At 34.1% G+C, this 22,405-nt stretch overlaps 1 protein-coding gene across 1 annotated transcript in view; it reads right to left on the bottom strand.

The window, feature by feature from the left end:
- The window catches only part of LOC143235672 (uncharacterized), a 48,296-nt gene that overhangs the window by 5,316 nt on the left and 20,575 nt on the right, over nucleotides 1-22,405 (bottom strand). Inside the window, exons 3-11 of the mRNA XM_076473893.1 lie at nucleotides 19,938-20,065; nucleotides 17,183-17,233; nucleotides 15,725-15,837; nucleotides 8,725-8,792; nucleotides 7,939-8,099; nucleotides 4,546-4,608; nucleotides 2,520-2,852; nucleotides 660-839; nucleotides 412-519 (exon numbers count right to left, since the gene is read on the bottom strand). Coding sequence (XP_076330008.1) covers nucleotides 412-519; nucleotides 660-839; nucleotides 2,520-2,852; nucleotides 4,546-4,608; nucleotides 7,939-8,099; nucleotides 8,725-8,792; nucleotides 15,725-15,837; nucleotides 17,183-17,233; nucleotides 19,938-20,065 — 1,205 coding nt within the window. The remainder of the gene's footprint in view (nucleotides 1-411; nucleotides 520-659; nucleotides 840-2,519; nucleotides 2,853-4,545; nucleotides 4,609-7,938; nucleotides 8,100-8,724; nucleotides 8,793-15,724; nucleotides 15,838-17,182; nucleotides 17,234-19,937; nucleotides 20,066-22,405) is intronic.

The raw sequence follows: 22,405 nt of genomic DNA, 5'->3' as shown, positions 1-22,405 counted from the left end.
ACTTCAAGGGGTAATGATAACATCGTTTACATTAGAATTACGATTTTTATAAATATGGCTAATTATTACGACTACGCTACCCAGAAACACATCGAGTGGTCTTACGTTTAAGCTGACGTTAGTGATAAAGTAGCTGCAGAGTTATCTCGACTAAAGCCGAAAGAAGAAAGATAAACAATTCGAGGTGTTGGTAACTATCTGTTTTGGTATCTTAGTGACGGTTTCTTAACTTGTTTTCGAGCTTGTTGGGTATAGAAATAGATGAATGTGAGTGGCAATCATCTTTTAAAATAAAACTCACTACCACTGCTGATTTTGTTAACATGTATATTTTTGTTATGACTATTCAGTACCCTGGCTGTCTCTCTCTATATATATATAGTATGCTGAAGCTATTATAGCTAAACTTACCACAGTTACCCTCGTCTGTCATGTCATAGCAGTTGAAATGTCCATCACACCTTCTTTTGCCTGGAATACATAATCCGTCACCACAGCGCCACTCTTCAGAATGGCATTCTGTGAAGGAAAAAAAGAGATTTATTCTTTATTGTATATCTACATCCACACACAGAGACACACAATCTGGTATATCTTAGCATCTTCTATCTTACAGTATTTCACAAATGAAACCAATACTTGAATTATAAACGACGTACCAGAAACGTCTACGCATTGATACAAGTGGTCTTCAAGCTGACGACAAATTTCGTGAGATCCAGCACACCATCCACCACACCCCCTAGGGTCCTGTGCGTCAATAGGGTGTACACATCGAGGGGCCAGAACTCCATCAGAAATCAAACAAATTCCTTGTTGGCAGTGGCTACATGGCTCATCTGTATAAAAAGTTAATGTTAAAGGCTTTTTTTCATCTGAACCATGCACGTGTATAGATATAAAGAAAAAATATAGTTTTGTGCACTTGATAATTAAAATATATATATACATCCACACCGATGTATATATATATAAACCTTCTAATTGGCTGCATTTACTTATAAGAAGCAAAAACAAACGAAATGTATAAGAAATATTAAAAATGTTGCATATTAAAAAAATCAGTAAAAACGGAATATTCATCACCGATACTACACGTGACAAACGTTCCAGTATTATTTTATTTATTAAATTAATTTCAATACTGAGATATGTTTAAAAAGAAGTTCCTTTTATTATGAAAAGCAACTGAAAATACACAACTGTTTACTTGTATATTACAAAACTAACGTTTTCGATTCATTGTTCAGTAATTACGTTTGTATGTAAGTTATTTACTTTTCTACGAGGTGTAATTTTAGCTGTGAAATTATTTTTTATTACTTTCATAGTATCTACTGTTAACGTGATTATGTCCTTACCAGTAACTGGACAATTCGACACCTAAAGAAATGAGGAAATAAATCATTTAGACCAAGTAATGGAATTAATTTAAAATATTAATAAAATAGGCCTAGATCTTGCTGCGCACATGTATTAAAAATGACACTTATTTAGTTACTATTATTATTTTTTGACCTATCATAATTGTTTTTCATACCCCTTGATTGTTGTGCATTTGAACTTAATTTGTAGTCTTTTATATAAGCTTATGCTAAAATAGTGTTTTACACAGAACATATCTGTCGTAATGATTTTTATTTTATAATAAATTAGTAGTGTGTACATGTCCTACTTCTTCATTTTTGTTACGTGTGTAATTGCTCTGGATTCGTTGCTACCATACCACAAACGACTTACTATTTTTAGCCGCGACATAGTGGCTTGTAGGACGTCTCTGAGTTTTTGAAGTACAAAGTTTAGTCTCAGAGCTCCATCGCCTCTTAACTGATTTGAGATCTAACTACAGTGTTGGACTTGAAAGATCAAACCCTTTCGGTTTATGTATTTCACCACGCCCAAGGCCTCATAGATTAATTAACACTAATCCCTCCTGAAAGAGTTCCAAGTGCCTATTGGCGATTCCTTCTTGTTTCTTATCAACGTGTATAATGAAAAAAAAAAAAAGTTTTTAACCACTGTCACCAAAATCAAGTTTTTAAAAGTCTCACGTTTAAAAGAAAATTGTCACTGGCAGAGATTTTATTACTCGAAGCTATTAAAGACTTTATCCATGTACAAAACAAACAAACATGAATTATGTAGAAAATAAACTGCTTGAGACGAATGGCATTTGATCGTAACGTATTTTAGAAATGGTAATCAAATCTAGACAAGTTATAGCTTTATACACACGTATGGACTAGGGGTCATTTACTTTGCGATCTATGCGAGTACTCTTTGCTTTCGTATCAGGAAGAAAACATCGATGCTCTATCCATCTTGTCCTTTGTATTAACAGGTAGCATTTCTGATGATAACCCTTTTTAACCACATTAGAAATGCGTATGTTATGACTGCGTATATCATTGTCCACAGTAGAAAGAAACGCATAGTTGAAAGACCTACCGAAGACGATAAAATTGGTGGCATTTCTTACAGAAACGTGGCTGAAGCTGAGATAATAAGTTTCAACTGACCTATTGGTTCTGACGTCGACTCGCCAACGACTTCGTTTGCTGATACGGCTTCTTGCGTCGTCACGTTTTGTATGACACGAGCCTCATTCAGAGGAAATGATTTGATTGAAGTCAAATTCGGGATAGAGCTTGATGGCTCAGTAACAAAACAAACACAGTCTGTTATTTCAATCTCGTGACCTCCTTTCCGCCTGCATTGGTCATTGTTAAGTAATCGTATTCCGTGACCTAACTCTGTCCTGCAATCTCGAGATCTACTGTGGATTCTGTTGGGGTCACATCTGCCCTGCAAGTCGTTACATGAAGACCACTGACCCCAAGGTGACCAGGCAGCTAATATATAAAACAGTTAATTACGACAAACGCCACATTAAATATATAAATGTGTAATATATTTTCGTAAAACAAATATTTCCACTTTCAACATTCATTTGTCGGTTGTAAATATTCGCTTAATATTAAAATAAAACTGTGACTGAGTATAAAAGTAAAATTAAGCTGGCGAATACTTATGTAACATGTTAATACAATAAAATAAGGTTCAGAAGGTGTGAGTAACACTATGTTATTACCCAAATAAGGCATTAAAGTAAAATAGTTCTGAGAAACTAGCCAGTGGTGAATAGTATATTAGCATTCTAAAGTAAAGGTATGGGTATCACCTGTAATGGACTTACTGTTATGCGTTTATTTTAATAGCTATGTTTGTTTCACTTTGATGCATGTAACATATATTGCTGGATGTGTACTGCACATGTCCCCAACCCCACCGTTCTCTAAATCTGTAGAAGATTTACGAGAGTAAGAATCAATAATATTTGTTTTACGAAAACCCTGGCGTGTCTTCAAACGTTGTTGAGTATCCGAGAATTTCGCCTTAAACTATATAAACAAACGCGCCAGAAGACAGTAAATAATGTTATTAGTTAGCTACAGTCAGTATACTACAAGCCTCGGAAGCTATAACTGTGATTAAAACTATAGAAATCGACCAGGAACGTTTTCAAATTTCGAACATTACAAACCGTTCAATTTCAGACACTAGTGTTTCTACGAGGGCGTTAAATATCTTCGTAGATAAAAAATCAGCTTACAAGTGATGTGAGGTCAACCAAGCTAGTTAACTAAAGCAAGGTGTAACAGTATTAACTCAAAATTAAGTTACTCGTCGCGAACTTGGACCGTTCGATAAGATATTCAGTTCCAGACCAGATAGAAGACTCAGTATAGCTTGCAAGTTTGTAAAACTCTTATATATAAACCAGTATTTGTAATAACCATTGTTACAAATTGTATTATTATTTGTATATTAAAATATCTTTGTGTTATGAAATAAAATTGTGTGTGTCAATCATGCTGGCAACTATAAATTTGATACATATCGAAATTCAACTAGCTTCGAAATTAAAACGTTAACATACATAACTTTGGTTTGTTTTGAATTTCGCGCAAAGCTACACGAGGGCTATCTGTGCTAGCCGCCCCTAATTTAGCAATGTAAGACTAGAGGGAAGGCATCTAGTCATCACCACCCACCGCCAACTCTTGGGCTACTCTTTTACCAACACATAGTGGAATTGACCGTCACATTATAACGCTCCCACGGCTGAAAGGGCGAGCATGTTTGGTGTGACGGGGATTCGAACCCGCGACCTTCAGATTACGAGTTGAGTCCCTAAACCACTCGGCCATGCTAGGCCTACGTAACTTAATAAATTGGAGAATCGTCCGGGATAAATTATAATAAGTAGCACAGGATATTCATGTAAGCCTTAAGATAACCAGAAATATTAATACTAGATAAGTCACCGAACATCATAAGATTATTGACGAGTTTATAAATGAAATACAAAATACAAGGCAATAAAGCTTGTCTGGGAATTACAATTTTCAAAAATGTCCCATTAATGATTTTTTACATAATATTATTAATTTCTTTTAACATTATTACTTTAACATGGATTAACTGCATATAACTTGAAAATCTGTTGTACAGACATACAAATATCAGTGTACATATTCTCACCATCTGATGGAGGTGGTGTTATTGGTTCCAGGCCGACAGGTGGCATTAAGACTCCATGCAGTCCTGTGAATAAAATACAAGATGTAGTAATAATATCGAATCAGGAATTGTAGTATTAGATTATGTTTCTACAAGACAAAACAAAATTACAATGTTTAGTTATTAAAATTTAAAATAAACAAGAGTTACAACTGAAAGTACAATTTAGAAATATTATTGCTTAAACGCTTGTTTTAAATCGGATTTTTTTATCCGTAAAATGTTTGATGAAATGTTACATTAGGTTGCAGAAGTCTTTTTCTCTTGACCAGTTTATTATACATTTTGAACCAAATTTGTATAATAATAACATTTCAGATATAGATACACATTTGATATACCACCTTGGGAATATTTCAACAAACCTCCCAGCAGCCCAAAACCCTCTTAGGAGTGACTTATGTCAGATAAAAAAAGATTTAAATACTAACTTTAGATCTACACATCTATGGTTTTAGATGTGTTATGGTTAGACAAAGGATATTCAGGCCCGTTAAAATGTATCAACAATCTAACAAGTAAAGTGATAATTCATTACATCTTGTAGGCCTAACAGTAATAACTCATAAATTAGAAGCATCAGCGTTGCATATTTTTCAAACACCATCCTGGCGGCGCCAGGATATTTTCGTTGGGGGGGCTGAGGTAAACTTTGGAGGGGCTTCTCAAAATGCCTTCAATATGAAGTATAGATGGTAAATTACAATAATGTAAATACCAAGGTACATTTCAGAAAGGTGTGCTATTTTGAACCGCGTTTTCAATGCAGTTTTCATTGGAAACTCATACTCTGATTAATAATTCAATATTACAAATTATAAATAATCTGTTTATGAAAATATGCGTATATGTAAAAGAGGAAGCTTACCTAAATTCCACCCAAGGTAATACATAATAATAAAGAAAATTAAGATTAGCTTAGATTGAACATTTAATATACCATTAAGAGTAGAGCTACAAATCAAAAGAAATATAACATAAAGACATAGTTTATATAGCAGAAACGAATTATCCCATGTGAAGTTAATACACTCTGAGGAAAAGTAAGGTCACTATCAGGCTAACTATCTTTCACCATGTTGTGTTTATAGTCAATATTACTTCAAAACAATGCGCCTGTTCTGGTGATTGTCTATAACAGTATCAACATCGAGTTGTTTTGCCCTCCTGAAGTTTACTGATATGACAGTAAGGTTGCTGGTGCGGTTGTTACCTATGCTGTTGCGCAAGTATGTCTTGAGAAGCTTCAGACATGAGAAACAGACAGCTGAAGTGACAGGCAGGGTCACAACGATGCATACAAGTTTGTGGAGATCCATGAAGGCATCCTTATATGGCTCCAGCATGGTTGCAAGCTCCAATGGTGTGGATACTTCCTGTCTCTTGTCTTTCTTCCTGGTAATTAGCTGGTTCAACTGGTGGACCTCCACTGCGAGGTCATCCTCTGCCACACCATAGTTTGCTAAATCGCAGTTGACCTTCACAGAAAGGCTGGTTTCTTCATAAGTTCACATTATTCATACAGGCCAAAGTGTGGTTGTGATATTATTCTTGTTATTATAAGTGTGACAAGCACCTGTTACAATAATGTAACTACTGCATTACATTAAATTAGGCACTTCTAAATAGCACAATGACAATTTCAAAATTCATTCTAGAATTGTTTAGAAATATTATTTGGTTAGTTAACATGTAAGGTTATTATCTAATCATAAGTATAACATTAATTAGATTGTAAGTCACAATTTTAAGTGTATGCCACAATCATCAGTACAATTTTGGATGGCTGATACACAATGCAAAATGATCTCACAGAGGACACAACACCGGCTAAATGCTTCATAGTTTTGACCTATACACAATACACTTATACATGCATGCTATGTTTTACTTTTCAATAAAAGATAAATGAAATGAATGGATAAATACCTGTGAAACCTTTGGTTTATCAAGTAAAATCCCTGATGATCTGTTGTAACTTGAAATCAACGTGGTTGTCTAATCTTCGTCAAAGCTCAAGATAGAATGGCATTACACAGGGAGCGGCGATACAGCACATGAGTTTCAGTGCATTCAATATGTTGCTATGGGAAGCATGACACATACTTCCGTCTTAATAAAGACATTGAATTCTACAGATCTATTTCTTTGATGTTAATTGTTAAGCAACAACGACGATTGTGTTTTCCATATTTTATGAATATATGTACGTAACAATATTGGTGGGGCTGAGGGGGGCTCAAGCCCCCCTTCCCCCTGGCGCCGCCACTGACACCATATAAGTAAAGGTTCATTATAGTGAGTAAAAGACAAACTCGAAACAGCGAATATATAAATAGTCGTTTATCGGCTTCGAAAGGGAGTACTGTTGTTTTGTTACAAGTTATTGTCTAATGAAAAAATCATTCGCGTTAAAAGTATAAACAAATAATAGCATCAGACAATTTAGTAGCGCTCCCAAAAAAATTACGTTTTACCTAATAACTATTTAAAAGTACATTTATAGTGTTTAAAAATTCTTTCCTTCAAAATGATTTAAAAAGCAGAGGTCATATGTTGTCAACAAAATATGAAGAAATTCTCATAAAGAAACTATAGATGTATATTTGAATTATTTCCAAACATGTGCAGTTTTGGTCTTTATTACTATTTCTACGTGAGTTTGGTTTGTTTTGAATTTCGCGCAAAGCTACACGAGGGCTATCAGAGCGAGCCGTCTCTAATTTAGCAGTGTAAGTCTTGAGGGAAGGCAACTGGTCATCACCACCCACTGCCAACTCTTTGTCTACATATTTATCAACGAATAGTGGAATTGACCGTTACATTACAACGCCCCCATCATGTTTGGCGTAAAGGGGATTCGAACCCGTGACCGTCAGATTACGAGTCGAGTGCCTTAACCACCTGGCAATGCCGGGCCTTTCTACGTGAGTAAAATTAACGGGTAAATAAAAACGCTAAATGCATTATCACGTAAATATTTATTATTAAATTCAAGAGGAAAACCCAACAGGAGAATAAAAGTGTTTTTTAGTGTTGTTAAATGGTAAAATAAAATGTATCTTTAATAAGTTGAAACATCTCCGCGAAGAAAAAAAAATAACAGACTTACAACCAAATCTCCTACTAATATACCAAAATATTTGTACACTTATTTGTTCTGTTGTAATATTTTTCGATAGCTACTTTGCATTTTGACATTATGTCTTCCTTAATCAACAAACCTGAATATATAACACAAACCAAAGTTTTATAGTCTCCTAAAGCTTCTATCCGCCCATTAGTTTCGGCATCAGTTTATCGTCTTTGCTTTCTTTTTATTTGTATGTCGTTATACATCTTTACCTAACCTACCAGCAAATTTAATAGATGTAATGTCAACGTGAAGCGATCCTTTTGGCAGCAGGCCATGGCCTTTCTCCAATATTTGGACAAACGTTAATCCCACTTGTTCCGCTGCCCTGGTGAAGGGACGGTTCAGAAAGATTCTGCATTCCACTATAACACTTCCTTTCCTGTGTAAACAAAGATAAATTATAACAATAAACCTGATGGAGTACCATCTGGTCTTAAGAGTTAAAATATATTTTAAAAAAACTTAAGGAGTTTTATGTACATTATTGTTGAAAAATAAGGTAGCGGGTATATTATTCCATAATATATTTACTGATGTATAAATCGTACGATAAAAGTCTACATTTTTTTAGTACTTAAAGGAAATACTTTCTGATCAATCATCTAATCAATTGATTGAAATAATTATTTTTAACTCATTATTCGCAGTACCTCCAGTTAAGGTACTGATATTACCTAAATTATTTTAATAACAAGTATTTAATTGAGATTATTTAAAAAAAAAACAAACACGTTTCTTGAAAGAATATAAGACAAAATACGGTTACCATCATCAAAAGTAGGCCTAACAGTAATAACCATGGTACCGAAACTAGTCGGCTGAAATATGTAATAAAGAATTTATCTTTCATTGTATTATAAAAACAAACAAATAGTTGTTGTGTTTTTTATTATCAAAATACTAACATGAGTTTTCTAAAAAGAAATGACTCTAAGCCATTCATCCTTTAACATTAAGCCTTTTCTTCAACCCTAACATACGGAAAGATAAAAGACGAGTTTTACCTGAATCCTATAATTTCTGTTGCATTGTAATCTCGAACTAGAAAGCTCATAAAGAATAACTCTTCCAACTGAAATTGAAAGTACAACACATGTGTAAAAATTTAAAATGGTATTTCAAAAATATAATTTCATGGTTTTCTTGAAAAAAGGTTTAGGAGAAAACATGGTTTCCATAATAAAGTTGTAATATGTAAGCATGTGTGTATTTTCTACATTTTTGTATTTATATACCTAACCTACCAGCGTGGTACAGGTGGGTACAGTTTCAAATAACACGTTGGTTTGTTTTTGAATTTCGCGCAAAGCTACTCAAGGGCTATCTGCACTAGCCGTCCCTAATTTAGCAGCGTAAGACTAGAGGGAAGGCAGTTAGCCATCACCACCCACCGCCAACTCTTGGGCTATTCTTTTCTCAACGAATAGTGGGATTGACCGTCACATTATAACGCCTCAACGGCTGAAAGGGTGAGCATGTTTGGTGCGACGGGAATTCGAACCCTCAGATTACGAGTCGAATGCCTTAACTCACCTGGCCATGCCAGGCCCAAAAGGTTTGTTTAAGTTACTTTTGCTATAACTGCCTGTTTCTTTGAGTCACTCACTTTTCGGCTTCTATGTTAAAGATAGCTGTAGGATCAGTCGTTGTATGTGAGGTTACAGTTGGTAGTCAGGCGACCTCTTAAAAATATGGTTTTCCTTATATTTCATTGAGATTGACCAGTAAAATAGATAATACCAATCTCTTTAGGTAGATATGAAATTAATATGTTAAGTAAATAACTTGTGACTTATTTAACCTGGAACAGGACCTCAACAGAGTTAATCTCGTACGATCTCCTCTGGGTTAGTCAGTCTACAGCATCATTGAATCACTTCAAGCCTAAGTCTCCAGTTAAAGTGACTGTCCATCGTAAAAACTAAAGTAAATTTCCCCTGTGTTTCTATTTGAATAAAGATTCTATACTGCAATTTTAGATTTATGGTCAGTTTTTCGTTTTTCTCACGTGTTGTTAGTCACAGGACACAGAATCATTTCTTAGTAAATCATCTTGTCGAATCTTCTGTTATTTCGTTCTTAAGAAAAATCAGTGCTATCCGAAAATACCATAACATTACTTGTGTCGTTATGAATTCTGAAATTTTCTTCCCCTTTAATACTTAACTTAACTACTTACATATCAACACTATAATTGTTAATAAAGGAAAAGCAAGAAAATAAAAGGTAGCATATAAGAATATTTTAATAATATCTCTGTCATGGTGAAAAAGGGTTTGAACGAACACGTGTATTTACTTATCAAGAATTTGACCATAGAAAATATTGTTGAACTTATTTCCTGGCATCGGGATTCTCAATATCGCAATCTTTGAGAGCGACGTCAGGGAAATTAGATGAAGTATTTGTTGGTATTCATATTTGGTGGCAATATGTTTAAAACTTGTAAGAAGAAAAAACAAACAAACAAATAACAAAAAACATAGATGCATATTACCCCCGAGTGAAAGTTTTCACTATCAAAGTTAACTTTTCTTCAAATTATCTTAACTGCTATAAACATTTTTTTTATTGTTTTCTTTCCAAACAAAAATGGACATAACGTTTCAATTATATAAAATATTATACACTCAAAAACTGATGCAAAAATATAGAAGATAACAATACAAATGAAGAGCGATTACAATCAGTACAGAAGTTAACAACACAATTTAAAAACAGTAACAATACAAAAAAGAACGGTCTCAATCAGTATAGAATTAACAACACAATTTAGAAACAGTAACAATTTGTATATAATGTAACAATACAAATAACGAACGGTCACAATCAGTTCAGACGTTAGCAACACAGTTTAAAAACAGCAACAATGTGTATACAGAACGTAATGATACAACTAAAAATCGGTCACAATTTGTACACAGGATGTAACAATACAACTAAATAACGGTCACAATCTGCATACAGAACGTAAAAACCTGTCTAAGCCGGAAAGTGGAATAAGGCCGAAACCTGTATAAGCCGGAAATATCAAAATTTTGTAGCACTGTCTTACATTTTCTTTTATAAACGGCCCCTTCTCTTTCACCTACCTCATCTATCAACAAGTAGTATTAGAACCTGCGTAAGGCGGAAAAATGTTTTTGATTAAATATTAATTTTCTATTTAATTAATAATTTCTTTAAATATTAATAAATTCTTGTTTAATTAATAATTTCTTTAAATATTAATAAATTCTTGTTTAATTAATAATTTCTTTAAATATTAATAAATTCTTGTTTAATTAATAAATTCTTGTTTAATTAATAATTTCTTTAAATATTAATAAATTCTTGTTTAATTAATAATTTCTTTAAATATTAATAAATTCTCGGACATTTTGTTACAGTAAGTATTGGTTAAATATATTCTGTTCTTTTTTCTGCCGTCATTATTTTTGCAGTTAACTTAGATTCATGATTTGTAGAAATATATTTGTTTTTTAAGTACAAAATTCTACTCTTTAAATAATTCTCACAAAAAATTAATAAATTGCTATCTTCCCTAATTTTAAAATTTAGGGAAATTTACCATGGGTAATAGGTAAAAGTGAAAATCCGTGTTGTTTCACACATTTAAGGAAGAATAAACTTAGATTAACTTAGATTCATGATTTGTAGAAATATATTTGTTTTTTAAGTATAAAATTCTACTCTTTAAATAATTCTCACAAAAAATTAATAAATTGCTATCTTCCCTAATTTTAAAATTTAGGGAAATTTACCATGGGTAATAGGTAAAAGTGAAAATCCGTGTTGTTTCACACATTTAAGGAAGGATAAACTTCCTGTGGAATGGAAAGCGAATAATGAAGCGTGGATGACAAGTGCTATATTCGAGGAAATTTTGAACAAATTAAATAAAAATGGAACAAGAAAATAGGAATATTCTACTTTTCCTACATAATGCAACCTGTCACCCAAAAGTTCAACTTTCAAATGTTCGTTTTGTCTTTCTACCTTCACGTACAACATTAGTTCTACAGCCACTAGATAATGAAATCATAAAGTGTATAAAATTGAAATTCAGAAAATTGACACTTTAGCATATTATTGCAAACACGGACGCCTCTAAGAGAGCATATGAAATTACCATGAAAATTGAAGTCTTAAATGCAGTTGCATCATTAAGTCATTCAATCAAATGCGTAAAAGACGACTGCGTAATAAACTGCTTTCGAAACTGTCGATTTATTCTTGACAATGGCGGAGATTGTGGAGAAGTTGTTTGTTAAGACGATTCCAGTGAAACTCTGATTAAGAAGATTGATGCAGATGATTCTGTGAACACGGAAAGTTTTGAAACTGATGAAATTGATTTAAAATCTATAATAGAATCACAAGATGGTAACAGTGTGAGAGATTCAGATGAACAAAATGGAAAAAGATAGCGAGGATATTAGAAATTCCTACTTCATCGTAAGTGTTAAATTATATTAACGCTATCAAATTGTATGCAAAATTGAAGGGGGAAAACGAACTTCATCAAAAGGCCGTAGAATTAGCGTTCTCTTTTAACCGCAAAAGAACGCTCATTAAAAAAAAAAGAAAGTTGAAATTAGACACTTTCTTCAAATAAATTTAAGATTTTGTTTACTGATGTATATTTTGGCCCCCCAGTGGCTCAGCATTATGTCTGCGGACTTACACGCGAAAATCCGGGTTTCGATATCCGTCGTGGGCAGAGCACAGATAGCCCATTGTGTACTTTGTGCTTAATTCAAAACAACAACAATGTATATTTTGAATGTTTATTTTTGTTCTTATTCTAATAAATATAGCACAAACAGTATAATAATTTATTTACAAACGTTTTACTTCTCTTGAGTCAAACAAGTATAACGTTCTGCTCAAAAATTATGTATAATTAAAGAAATGTATGTTCGCTATGTCTAAGCCGGAAACTTCACTCGGTACTGTGCGATTCCGCCTTATACAGGTTTTACTGTAATACAAAACAACGGTCACAACCTGTACACAGATGTAACAATACAACTAAATAACGGTCACAATCTGTCTACAGAATGTAACGATACAACTAAATAAAGGTCACAATCTGTATACAGGATGTAACAATAAATCAAATGAACGTTGTGTAACGACATAGAGAATTAATTTACATAATGATACATTTAAAGAATGAAGAAAGACTTTAGAAAATAGAATTAATAGATCTAAAGAATGGACAGTCCATAGAAAATACAACAGTAAGTAGAAAATCATGTGAAGAACGAATACAACGTATTAAAACATTAATTATTTCAGAGAAGAGTTTACAAGAGGTACTTTGCAGTATACTCTTGATATCGACTTTACTGAGAATTCTCCGATGGCTCATAAAACGCTATTGGAAATATAGTTTCAGAAACGAATACAATCACGTGAGGTTACACGGAAATAGTGAGTTTTTTATTTATTTTTCTTAGCCAGTTATCTTATATCTACACAGACAGTTATGTATTATCACTGGTGTTTCATGCAAATGTAAATTACACGATATTTGCGCAGAAGATGTGGTGGTAGAGTAATATTGATTATATACTTAACTGTTGGTGGTTTGTGCTACCTTTACTTTTTTATTTTGTAGATAATAAGAAATAAGATTTTTAAACACATTTACTTCTACTTTCTCTATCCAAATATTTGTGTTCGTAATTTATTTGAAATTTAGGCAAGAGGTCGTTTTTGACAATGTCTTTTCACAAGATATTAATTGATAAACAAATAAGTTACTAAAGGTGCACACCTCCGCCACGCAGTGCTGATCGTATTTGATCTCAAAAAATACACTGAAAACTTGTGACAAGACACTAAAAAATAATACTCAAAACACGTGTCCCCAAATTTGATAAAATTATGATGATTTTTCATTGAGCAGGAATAATGTGAAAAATCGGTTCCCAGGCTAACAGATTGGGATTTGTTTAATGTTTTTGATTTTGTGTTACAATGACCTTTGGCCTGGACGCTAAAGCTAATAATTTCTAAGTTAGGCCATAATTTAATTGCATACCAAATCCATTCAGCCGTTTTAAAAAATCTTACTGAATAACCAATCAACGGCTTAGAATGTCTCCAAAATGATTTTCTCAGCCATTTTAATCTGTGAAAAGCCTACTACGTTCTTTCGACACACGATTTCAAGGAAGTTGGTTGTGTATTTAGTATACTTGAAGTTTTATATTTTTCTAAAATCTAAACACGTCTTAGTTACTAAGCCAAATAAATTATAGTGGAATTCCATGATATTAATGTAGGTATTTATGATTCAGCTGTATATATAAAACTTAAAAAAATGTGTTTGATATCCTCCACGTGCGAAATTTTAAAATGTTTAGCAATCTATGTCCAGTAACAACCAGCTACAAAGGTCGAAGCAAGGTCTGTATTTTAAGAAAATGAAGTTTAATAATTTATTTCTGAATAGTAATAATCTATATACATATATATAATGTATAATAATTGAAATGTGACTGTACATTACAAAATACTAGTCCATTAAAACACAGCAAAGACAAGGAAGACGAGAGGTCAGTTTTATTTTTGTAGATACGTAACATGAGTGCATGTATGTCATATCAATGCAAGTTATGTAATGTTAGCTAGGCATGACTGAAAAGATCAATACAATAAAAATATATATACATGTAAATATATAGCGTTGTGAGGCTTAATCTACTTAGACTAAATATTTGTACTTTCTTGTTATAATATGTAGTCATTCTGGCACAAAACAAACATAATTCGTATTCGTTTCCAAATTTGTTTTCCATGGTTACAAGGTTGGTCAAGTGACAGACCTCCACATAGCTGAGTATGGAAAATAATATAAAATATAAAGTATTTCTGAAAACAAAGGTTTGAAATGTATTTAAGAGGTTTAAGAAAATACGCAAACTAATATTTGAGATTTTTTGGATGATAAATAGTTTTTAATTATAACATGAAATCACTTTGCACTCAAATTACTAACAAAACAGACTGTATTTTTACAAATAAATCTTAAGTAAAAATATTAATTAAAAAAATCTGCTTTTTTGTATACAAAATACTTGTACTCTTACCAAATTTTGTAAAGATACACATACTGTATCAATAGTTATGGTGCAAATACTTAATGTGTAGCCCCCCAGTGGCTCAGCGGTATGTCTGCGGACTTACATGCAAAAATCCGGGTTTCGATACCCGTGGTGGGCAGAGCACAGATAGCCCTTTGTGTAGCTTTGTGCTTAAAAAAACAACAACAACAACTTAATGTGTAGAAATGTGTAGACACACCCGTGTATGTTATACCGAGCCCGTAGCGAAAGGACTCAGTGCAACTGATAACATTATTTTAAAGTACTAATAGTTGTATACTTAAAAAATGGAACCATTTATAACTTAAACACTTTAGAAAATTAAATCAAAATTATGATTTTGCCGGTACCACTTGCGACAATGTGATAACTGAAACTAATCCAGAAACTGCTATTTCCTACCGTCTTCAAGGGACAGCACCACGCCCATCTTCCCCCCTCAATATGACAATGTAGCATCCTTGTCGTACTTCCCTGAATGAAACCCTGAATCTTTCAGTGAATGGGTGTAAAAGATAATTTCTTATTGTCATGAATGTAATGTATGCAAAGGATATTAAATCATTTTATTTTTGTATATGATTACTTTATTTAATGTATGAAACTAACTGGAAACGACGAAGTATTTTTTATAAATTTGTTTAGAACTTTAGTTTAAAATAATAACGTTCTAGACTGCAGCCTTAATAAATAGTTCATATTGCATTCTGGTTTAACACGAATTATTTTATTTAACTTACAGTTATTAATACAGCGAATACAGAAGTAGACACGAATTCTATCAATGCAGATTAATGACGATTAATTAAGACGCGTTACACTACGAATCTTAATCGAGTGAGCGCTTAACGATAGCGAGGTTAAAACAAGGAAGAAAAACACTAACCGATTTGGTCACTTCTGTTGCCATTCTGAGGAAAGTGAGACTAGTGTGGTCATTCATGTCTGATGTGTAAGCTCGGTTAGTCACTCTGAACTCACCTTCCACTGCCCAGCTTCCTAAAAAAAAAAAAAAACACACATGGTGAAAATATGTGTAAAGGGTCATTACCGAAATCTGACATTATTATTACATTTCCATAAATACATAACCTCAATTCTCATCTTCTTGTAGGCCCGGTATGGCTACGTGGTTGATGCCCTCGACTCGTAATCTGAGAATCGCGAGTTCGAAACCACGTGGCACCAAAGATGCTTGCCATTTCAGCCATGATACTTTATAATGTTACGGTTAAGCCTACTATTCGCTGGTGAAAGAGTATTCCAAGAATTGGCGATGGGTGGTGATGACTAGCTGCTTTCTCTTTAGTCTTACTTACGCTGCTAAATTAGGAACAGCTAGCGCAGATAGCCCTCGTGTAGCTTTGCGCGAAATTCAAAACAAGCAAATATTATCTTCTATCCCAGTGGAATAGTATGAAGAGAGTAGAAAATAAGAATTCTGCATCAGTTTTAACGTTGGTAAAACATTACAAATTAATTTCTGATGCTCAAATTTAACCGCACGTAAAACAGGTTATTGTTGTTGTTTTGAATTAATCACAAAGCTACACAATGGACTATCTGTGCTCTGTCCACCACTGGTATCGAAACCCGGATGTTAGCGTTGTAAGTCCGCAGACATACCGCTGAGCCACTGGGGGGCCGTAAAACAAGTAAATGTAACTTAAAATATTTGGTCAGCCGTAAATTACGAACATCTGAGTGACTTCGTCATTTTTTAAATCAACTTAACTGCGGCAACTGATTCAAATATATTCTGGAAACGTGTTCGCCAAAAATGAAAAGTGTGTATTTGTAACGCTTTCTTGAGCTCCAAGTTAAAACTGAGGCCGTGATGTTGCTCAGTGAACACTTTTTTTAAACACAGGTTATCAAATGAAAAGGTCCGGTATGGCCAGGTAGTTAAAGCACTCGACTCGAAACTCGAAGGTCGCGGGTTCGAACCTCCCTCACACCAAACTTGCTCGTTCTTTCAGCCATGGGGGCATTATAATGTTACAGTCAATCTCACTATTTGTTGGTAAAAGAATAGCCCAAGAGTTGGCTGTGGGTGGTGATGACTACCTGCCTTCCATCTAGTCTTACACTGCTAAATTAGGGACTGCTAGCGCAAATGTCAGAGCCCCTTGAAAACCAGAATAGCAATAACCTCTTAAAATACTAGCTATTTGGCATATAATTTGTGATTTAAAGCCGTGTTTAAAATGAGCCATGTTTCTGCAAAATGGGAAACAACAATGTGTAATATCCCCCATTCTATAAAGGGACATGTGTTCCCTCCACTCTTTACCGGCACTAAACTAGCGTGTTTTTATATTTATAAGCAACTGGTCTGACTTACCTTCCTCTTTTGAATCGTTGCTGGTATCGTTCCAAGTCACATTTCCTCCAGCTGTGAATTCAAACCAAATGTTATTTTGCCATTCGAATAATAATAATAATAATAAAAAAGAGGGAAATGTATCTGACATATACATTTGTTAAACTGTACACCGTTTTGATACCATTACTGTGGTATATTATCGTTCTTATTACATTTTACTAAATGAACTAAACTAGTCATAAATGCAGAATGCTTGTGGGGGAGAATATTAATTAACCACGTTTAAACAAACTGAAAAATAACGTAGAATGAAACAACTATATAACTAAGAACATATACAAATTGAATTAGCCTGAGCCAAGCCCTATGGTTAAAATGTAGATTGGATCCGAAGTTCTATATTTCTCGTTCCGTTACTGTCAAACAAACAAACAAAAGACAACTGCATTCCACACTTTGGGCTTTGGGTGCGTTATAATAGTGACAGTCAAATCATACTATTCAATTAGAGTAGCCCACGAGGTGTAGTGTTGATTGAGCAACTTCCTTGCAAACGGTAAAAGCAGATAGTCATTAAGTAGCATCACGCGAAATTCGTTAAATAAAAAAAAATTACAGCAAACTTAATATTTGGCAAATCGTTGCCTAGTACGTAATGGACTGCAAATCGAATGACGTAATTTCAAAACGTGTACTGCTGAACATCTTTCGCACTTTCAGCCATAGGCACATTACAAAGGAGTGTAAGTGTGTTTTCTCATAGCAAAGTCACGTCGGGCTATCTGTTGAGTCCACCGAGGGGAATCAAGTCCCTGATTTTAGCGTTGTAAATCCAGAGACTTACCACTGCACCAGCGGGGGACCATTATAAAGGAACAGCCAGATATAGCCCTTTCAATGGAAATTGATGCTAGTTGGCTGCCTTATCTGCAATCAGTAGCTCGAAATTAAGGTTCTGAACCCTAGGGTGCTGTCTATTAAAAACAATTAAGTTGTACGTTCAGCCTGAGTTGGAAATCCCAGTTCCACACCTTCTGAATAACAAGCTGAGTATTTAATAAGACTAACAAAAAGTTTTTGCTTTTTTAAAGAGAAATTTGCTTGTTTGAAGTTAAGCACAATGTTATAGAATGGGCTATTTGGGGATTTATGTCCGCAGACATACCGCTGGGAGTGGTCAGATGGTTTAGGCACTCGACTTGTAATCCGACGATATCGGATTCGAATCCCCTTCACATCAAACGTGCTCACCCTTTCATCCGTGGGGGCATTACAATGTGAAGTCAGTCCCACTATTTGTTGATAAAAGAGTAGCCCAAGAGTTGGCGGTGGGTGGTGATGGCTAACTGCCTTCCCTTTAATCTTACACTGCTAAATTAGGGACGGCTAGCGCAGATAGCTCTCGTGTAGTTGTCCGCGAAATTCAAACCAACTGGGAGATTAGGTAAAATGTTTTTAATTATGAATATAAACTTATTATTTTCATTAGAAGAAAAATGTATTAAGTACTCGAGCACATTTTCCAAGTGGAAATAAAATATTTTATTATACTGCCAAAAATATAGCATAGTTAACTAGCATTTGAGGTGGATACTAAATATTTCAAACTTTGACATAACACGTCATTCAGCAAGGACAGGCAATCGTGAAACAAATCAACCAAACTTTATATAAATTAACCTCCAAAACGTTTTCCTCTTTCACTGTCATGGATGAGTACGAGTATGTTGTTGCCCGGGAAGGTCATCACCATGGGAGGTTGGGATTTTGTACCATCATAAACTACCCAGCGGTTACCGTTTCGAATCTTTAGGTAAATTGTGAATTATTACAACACGTGACTTGTTATTTTTATTCTTTATCTAAAAATAAACCTGAATCATGAGAGTTATTCATAAACGTGGTAGTGAAAGAGTTAAATATATTTGAGAACCAAGTTTTAAAGTAGTATTTAATGTCCCCTGGTGGGACAGTACATTTACAGACCCGGCATGGCTAAGTGTGCTAAGGCGTTCGACTTGTAATTTGAGGGTCGCGAGTTCGAATCCTCGTCTCACCAAACATGCTCGCCCTTTCAACTGTGAGGGCGTTATAATGTTACGGTCAATCCCACTATTCGTTGGTAAAAGAGTAGCCCAAGAGTTGGCAGTGGGTGGTGATGACTAGCTGCTTTCCCTATAGTCTTACACTGCTAAATTAGGGACGGCTACCCCAGATAGCCCTCGAGTAGCTTTGCATGAAATTCAAATTCATTTTAAAAGAAGAGGATAAATATTCAGTCTAGACTGAAACTCCTACTTTGTACGTGAAAGAGAAATTATAACACGTGACTTACAAACCACTGGAACGGATAATTTTACATTTTAGACCCTTACTAAAATCGTTATTCAAGTACTAAACAGGCAATAAAATATTTTATTAAAACCTACCAAATACTTAAACAGCGATAAAATATTTTTTTTATAAAAACCTATCAAACATTGAAAAGAATTATAGTGTTTTTTTAATATATGAAATCTAAAACAGCGATAAAATATTTTGTTAAAAAACTACCAAAAACAGCGATAAAATATTGTGTTAAAAACTACCAAATAAAAAACAGAGATAAAATATTTTGTTAAAAAACTACCAAATACTAAAACAGTGATAAAATATTTTGTTTAAAAACCTATCAAATACTAAAACAGCAATAAAATATTTTGTTTAAAACTATCAAATATTAAAACGGAAATAAAATATTTTGTTAAACAGAGAGAAGTAAATGAAGACTTACCAGCTATATAAACTACAATTGCAATACCAAGAACAAGAACGAGTAAAACTACCAATAGGACTAGAAAAAAGAACAATCGTGCGGTGATGGAGAGTCGCTTCCTTTGTTTTGAAGTGTAATTTCCAAAACTTCAGACAAGGATAATTTTCTAACTTATGACAAGTGAGGGCGCTACTGTTAGCGGGTTTCTTCAAAGAATGTTTTTCTGTATAAGGCGGAATTATCAGTCCAAGTTCTGAATTGTGGAAAGTTGGATTGTCCATCTGTGTTAGAAAAGAAAATTGATATTAAGAATATGAATTTTCCTGATAAAATGTCAAATCACAATCTGATTTGTTAAATAAGTGCTCAGCGATGATAATTTACGAAACAAATTTGAATTTGTAGTGAGATTAAAATATCTATACATTTCATAAAAACTACGAAACAGTCAATTATTATTTTTTTCAATAACATTAGTTGGTAAACATTATGCTCCAACTGAGGTTACTCCAAGATTATAATGTTTCTTTATTAATCAGATAAGATGAAACAACTGTAGTGAGCTATTTTTATTTTTATTCACCTTATAATAAGTTAATTTAGCTACATGAATAACGTTATGACATTTCGTCGAATTAGTCATTCAATATTATACAGTAGATAAACTATTTAATGATTGTATGCATACATGTTAGAGATTTCTTTTCTTTTTCCACCAGAGGTGAAATTGAAAATAAAATCTGTGACACAGAAGCCTAATGCATTACTTGATTGCAGGGACGTAGCCAGGGAGGGTTGGGTATAGCCCCCCCATGGACCCAAACTTTTTAGACAAGCTCAGTTGCCACCTGTGAAGTTTCATAAAGACCCGTGATTGCATGGCAGATAATTTCACACACAACAAATGGTCAAATGCAAATTTCTGATTGAACACTCTTTTAATACAGCAAGTTTTGTCAGAACTAGAGAAATACAATCGAATATCTATGAAAGGCTCAAACGCTTGTTCGTTCTTACTAGGACATCTACAACACAGTTTGGTTCAACTTTAACATCACGGTGAATGTATAATGAGGCTAGGCCATTCAATCGATCTTCAGTGGTATTTCTCAAATACGTTTTGAGTCTTCTGAGATTTGAAAATGAACGCTCCGCTAAGCTCGTTGACACAGGCAGCGTGGCAAATACATTCAACAGTCTAGAAATGACTGGGAACATTTCTGCATTGCACATTCCATATGCATCTATGACATTTTTGGTCTGTTGTTCACAAGTGATTTGTACCAAACCCTAAGGTAACCTACTGCAGCTAGTGAAGTGCTGTCAATGTCAGCCTTGTATATATTGACCAACTCTTTAATTTGGTCACATTTTTGTGCTGTAGGTTCTGACCGTTCTGTAGTAGATCCTGATGGTAGTAGACACATGAATTTTGTAAGGAGAGTTTTGTGACTGGACAGACGGTCACATATTTGTGAAAGAAAGTGATTAACAAATGGTACAAATACAACAATACGAAAGTACTCCTCAGGGCTAGTGGTTTGTGGGTTAGCACGGTACATGTGTCTTTTAGGCTGCCTTGGCATTATGATGTCAATTTGAAGCTTACTATACAGGGTTGGAGCTTCACAGAAAATGTTGTTAAATTCATTCACAGTATTATTTCTGAGTGAACGGATTAAATCTTCCACTATTTCTGCGTGATGCACCTAAAGCAATGTTCTGTTGCTGCAGTAAGTTCCACAGAGGTAAACTAAAGGAAAACAATTTAGCAATGGTAAGTAGAGTGATGATGAATTCTAGCTGTGTTATAGAACACAACAATTGATTGGCTTGCGTGGCAGAATCTCTGTCTTGCCAACCTAATATTGTCTCAAGGGCATCTGCAACTGCATGGATTAATTCTAGAAAGACAATGACTGAGTCATGCCTCTCAACCCACCGGGTAAGGCAGAGACTTTTCAAACTTTTTTTTCGATTCAGGTGCTTTATTCTCCACCGAAAGAGCCAAAACGTGCTTTCGTTTGGGTGTATTGAGAAAGGTTTTAATGCTAGAAATTACTCCCATGCAATTTCGCACAGGAACTTCTTTACAAGCATCAGAAATTGCCAAGACTATGGAATGGGTACTGCAGTGTACATAGGGTGCAATTGGAATTTTATCAGTTATATGTCTCTGGACACCATTGAATTTCCCACTCATAGAGATAGCACCGTCGTACCCTTGTCCTCGCAGGTAAGCCATATCAATATCATATTTTGTCAAATTGGTTATGATAACATCAGCCAAGTTTCTGCCTGTCACATTATAAACAGGTATAAATTGTAAAAAATCTTCTCTCATTGCAACAGAGTTGTCATTGACATGCAAACATCTAACACACAGCGAAAACTGTTCAATGCCCGAAATATCTGTTGTTTCATCAGCTAATATTGAGAAACACTTTGCAACATTAACCCTGTTGACCAAAGCATCAAGAACATGA

The sequence above is a fragment of the Tachypleus tridentatus genome, chromosome 12, assembly GCF_004210375.1.
Source record: "Tachypleus tridentatus isolate NWPU-2018 chromosome 12, ASM421037v1, whole genome shotgun sequence".
Classification (NCBI taxonomy): domain Eukaryota; kingdom Metazoa; phylum Arthropoda; class Merostomata; order Xiphosura; family Limulidae; genus Tachypleus; species Tachypleus tridentatus.
The sequence above is the reverse complement of the archived record's forward strand: the minus strand, read 5'-3'. Positions and strand labels throughout refer to the sequence as shown.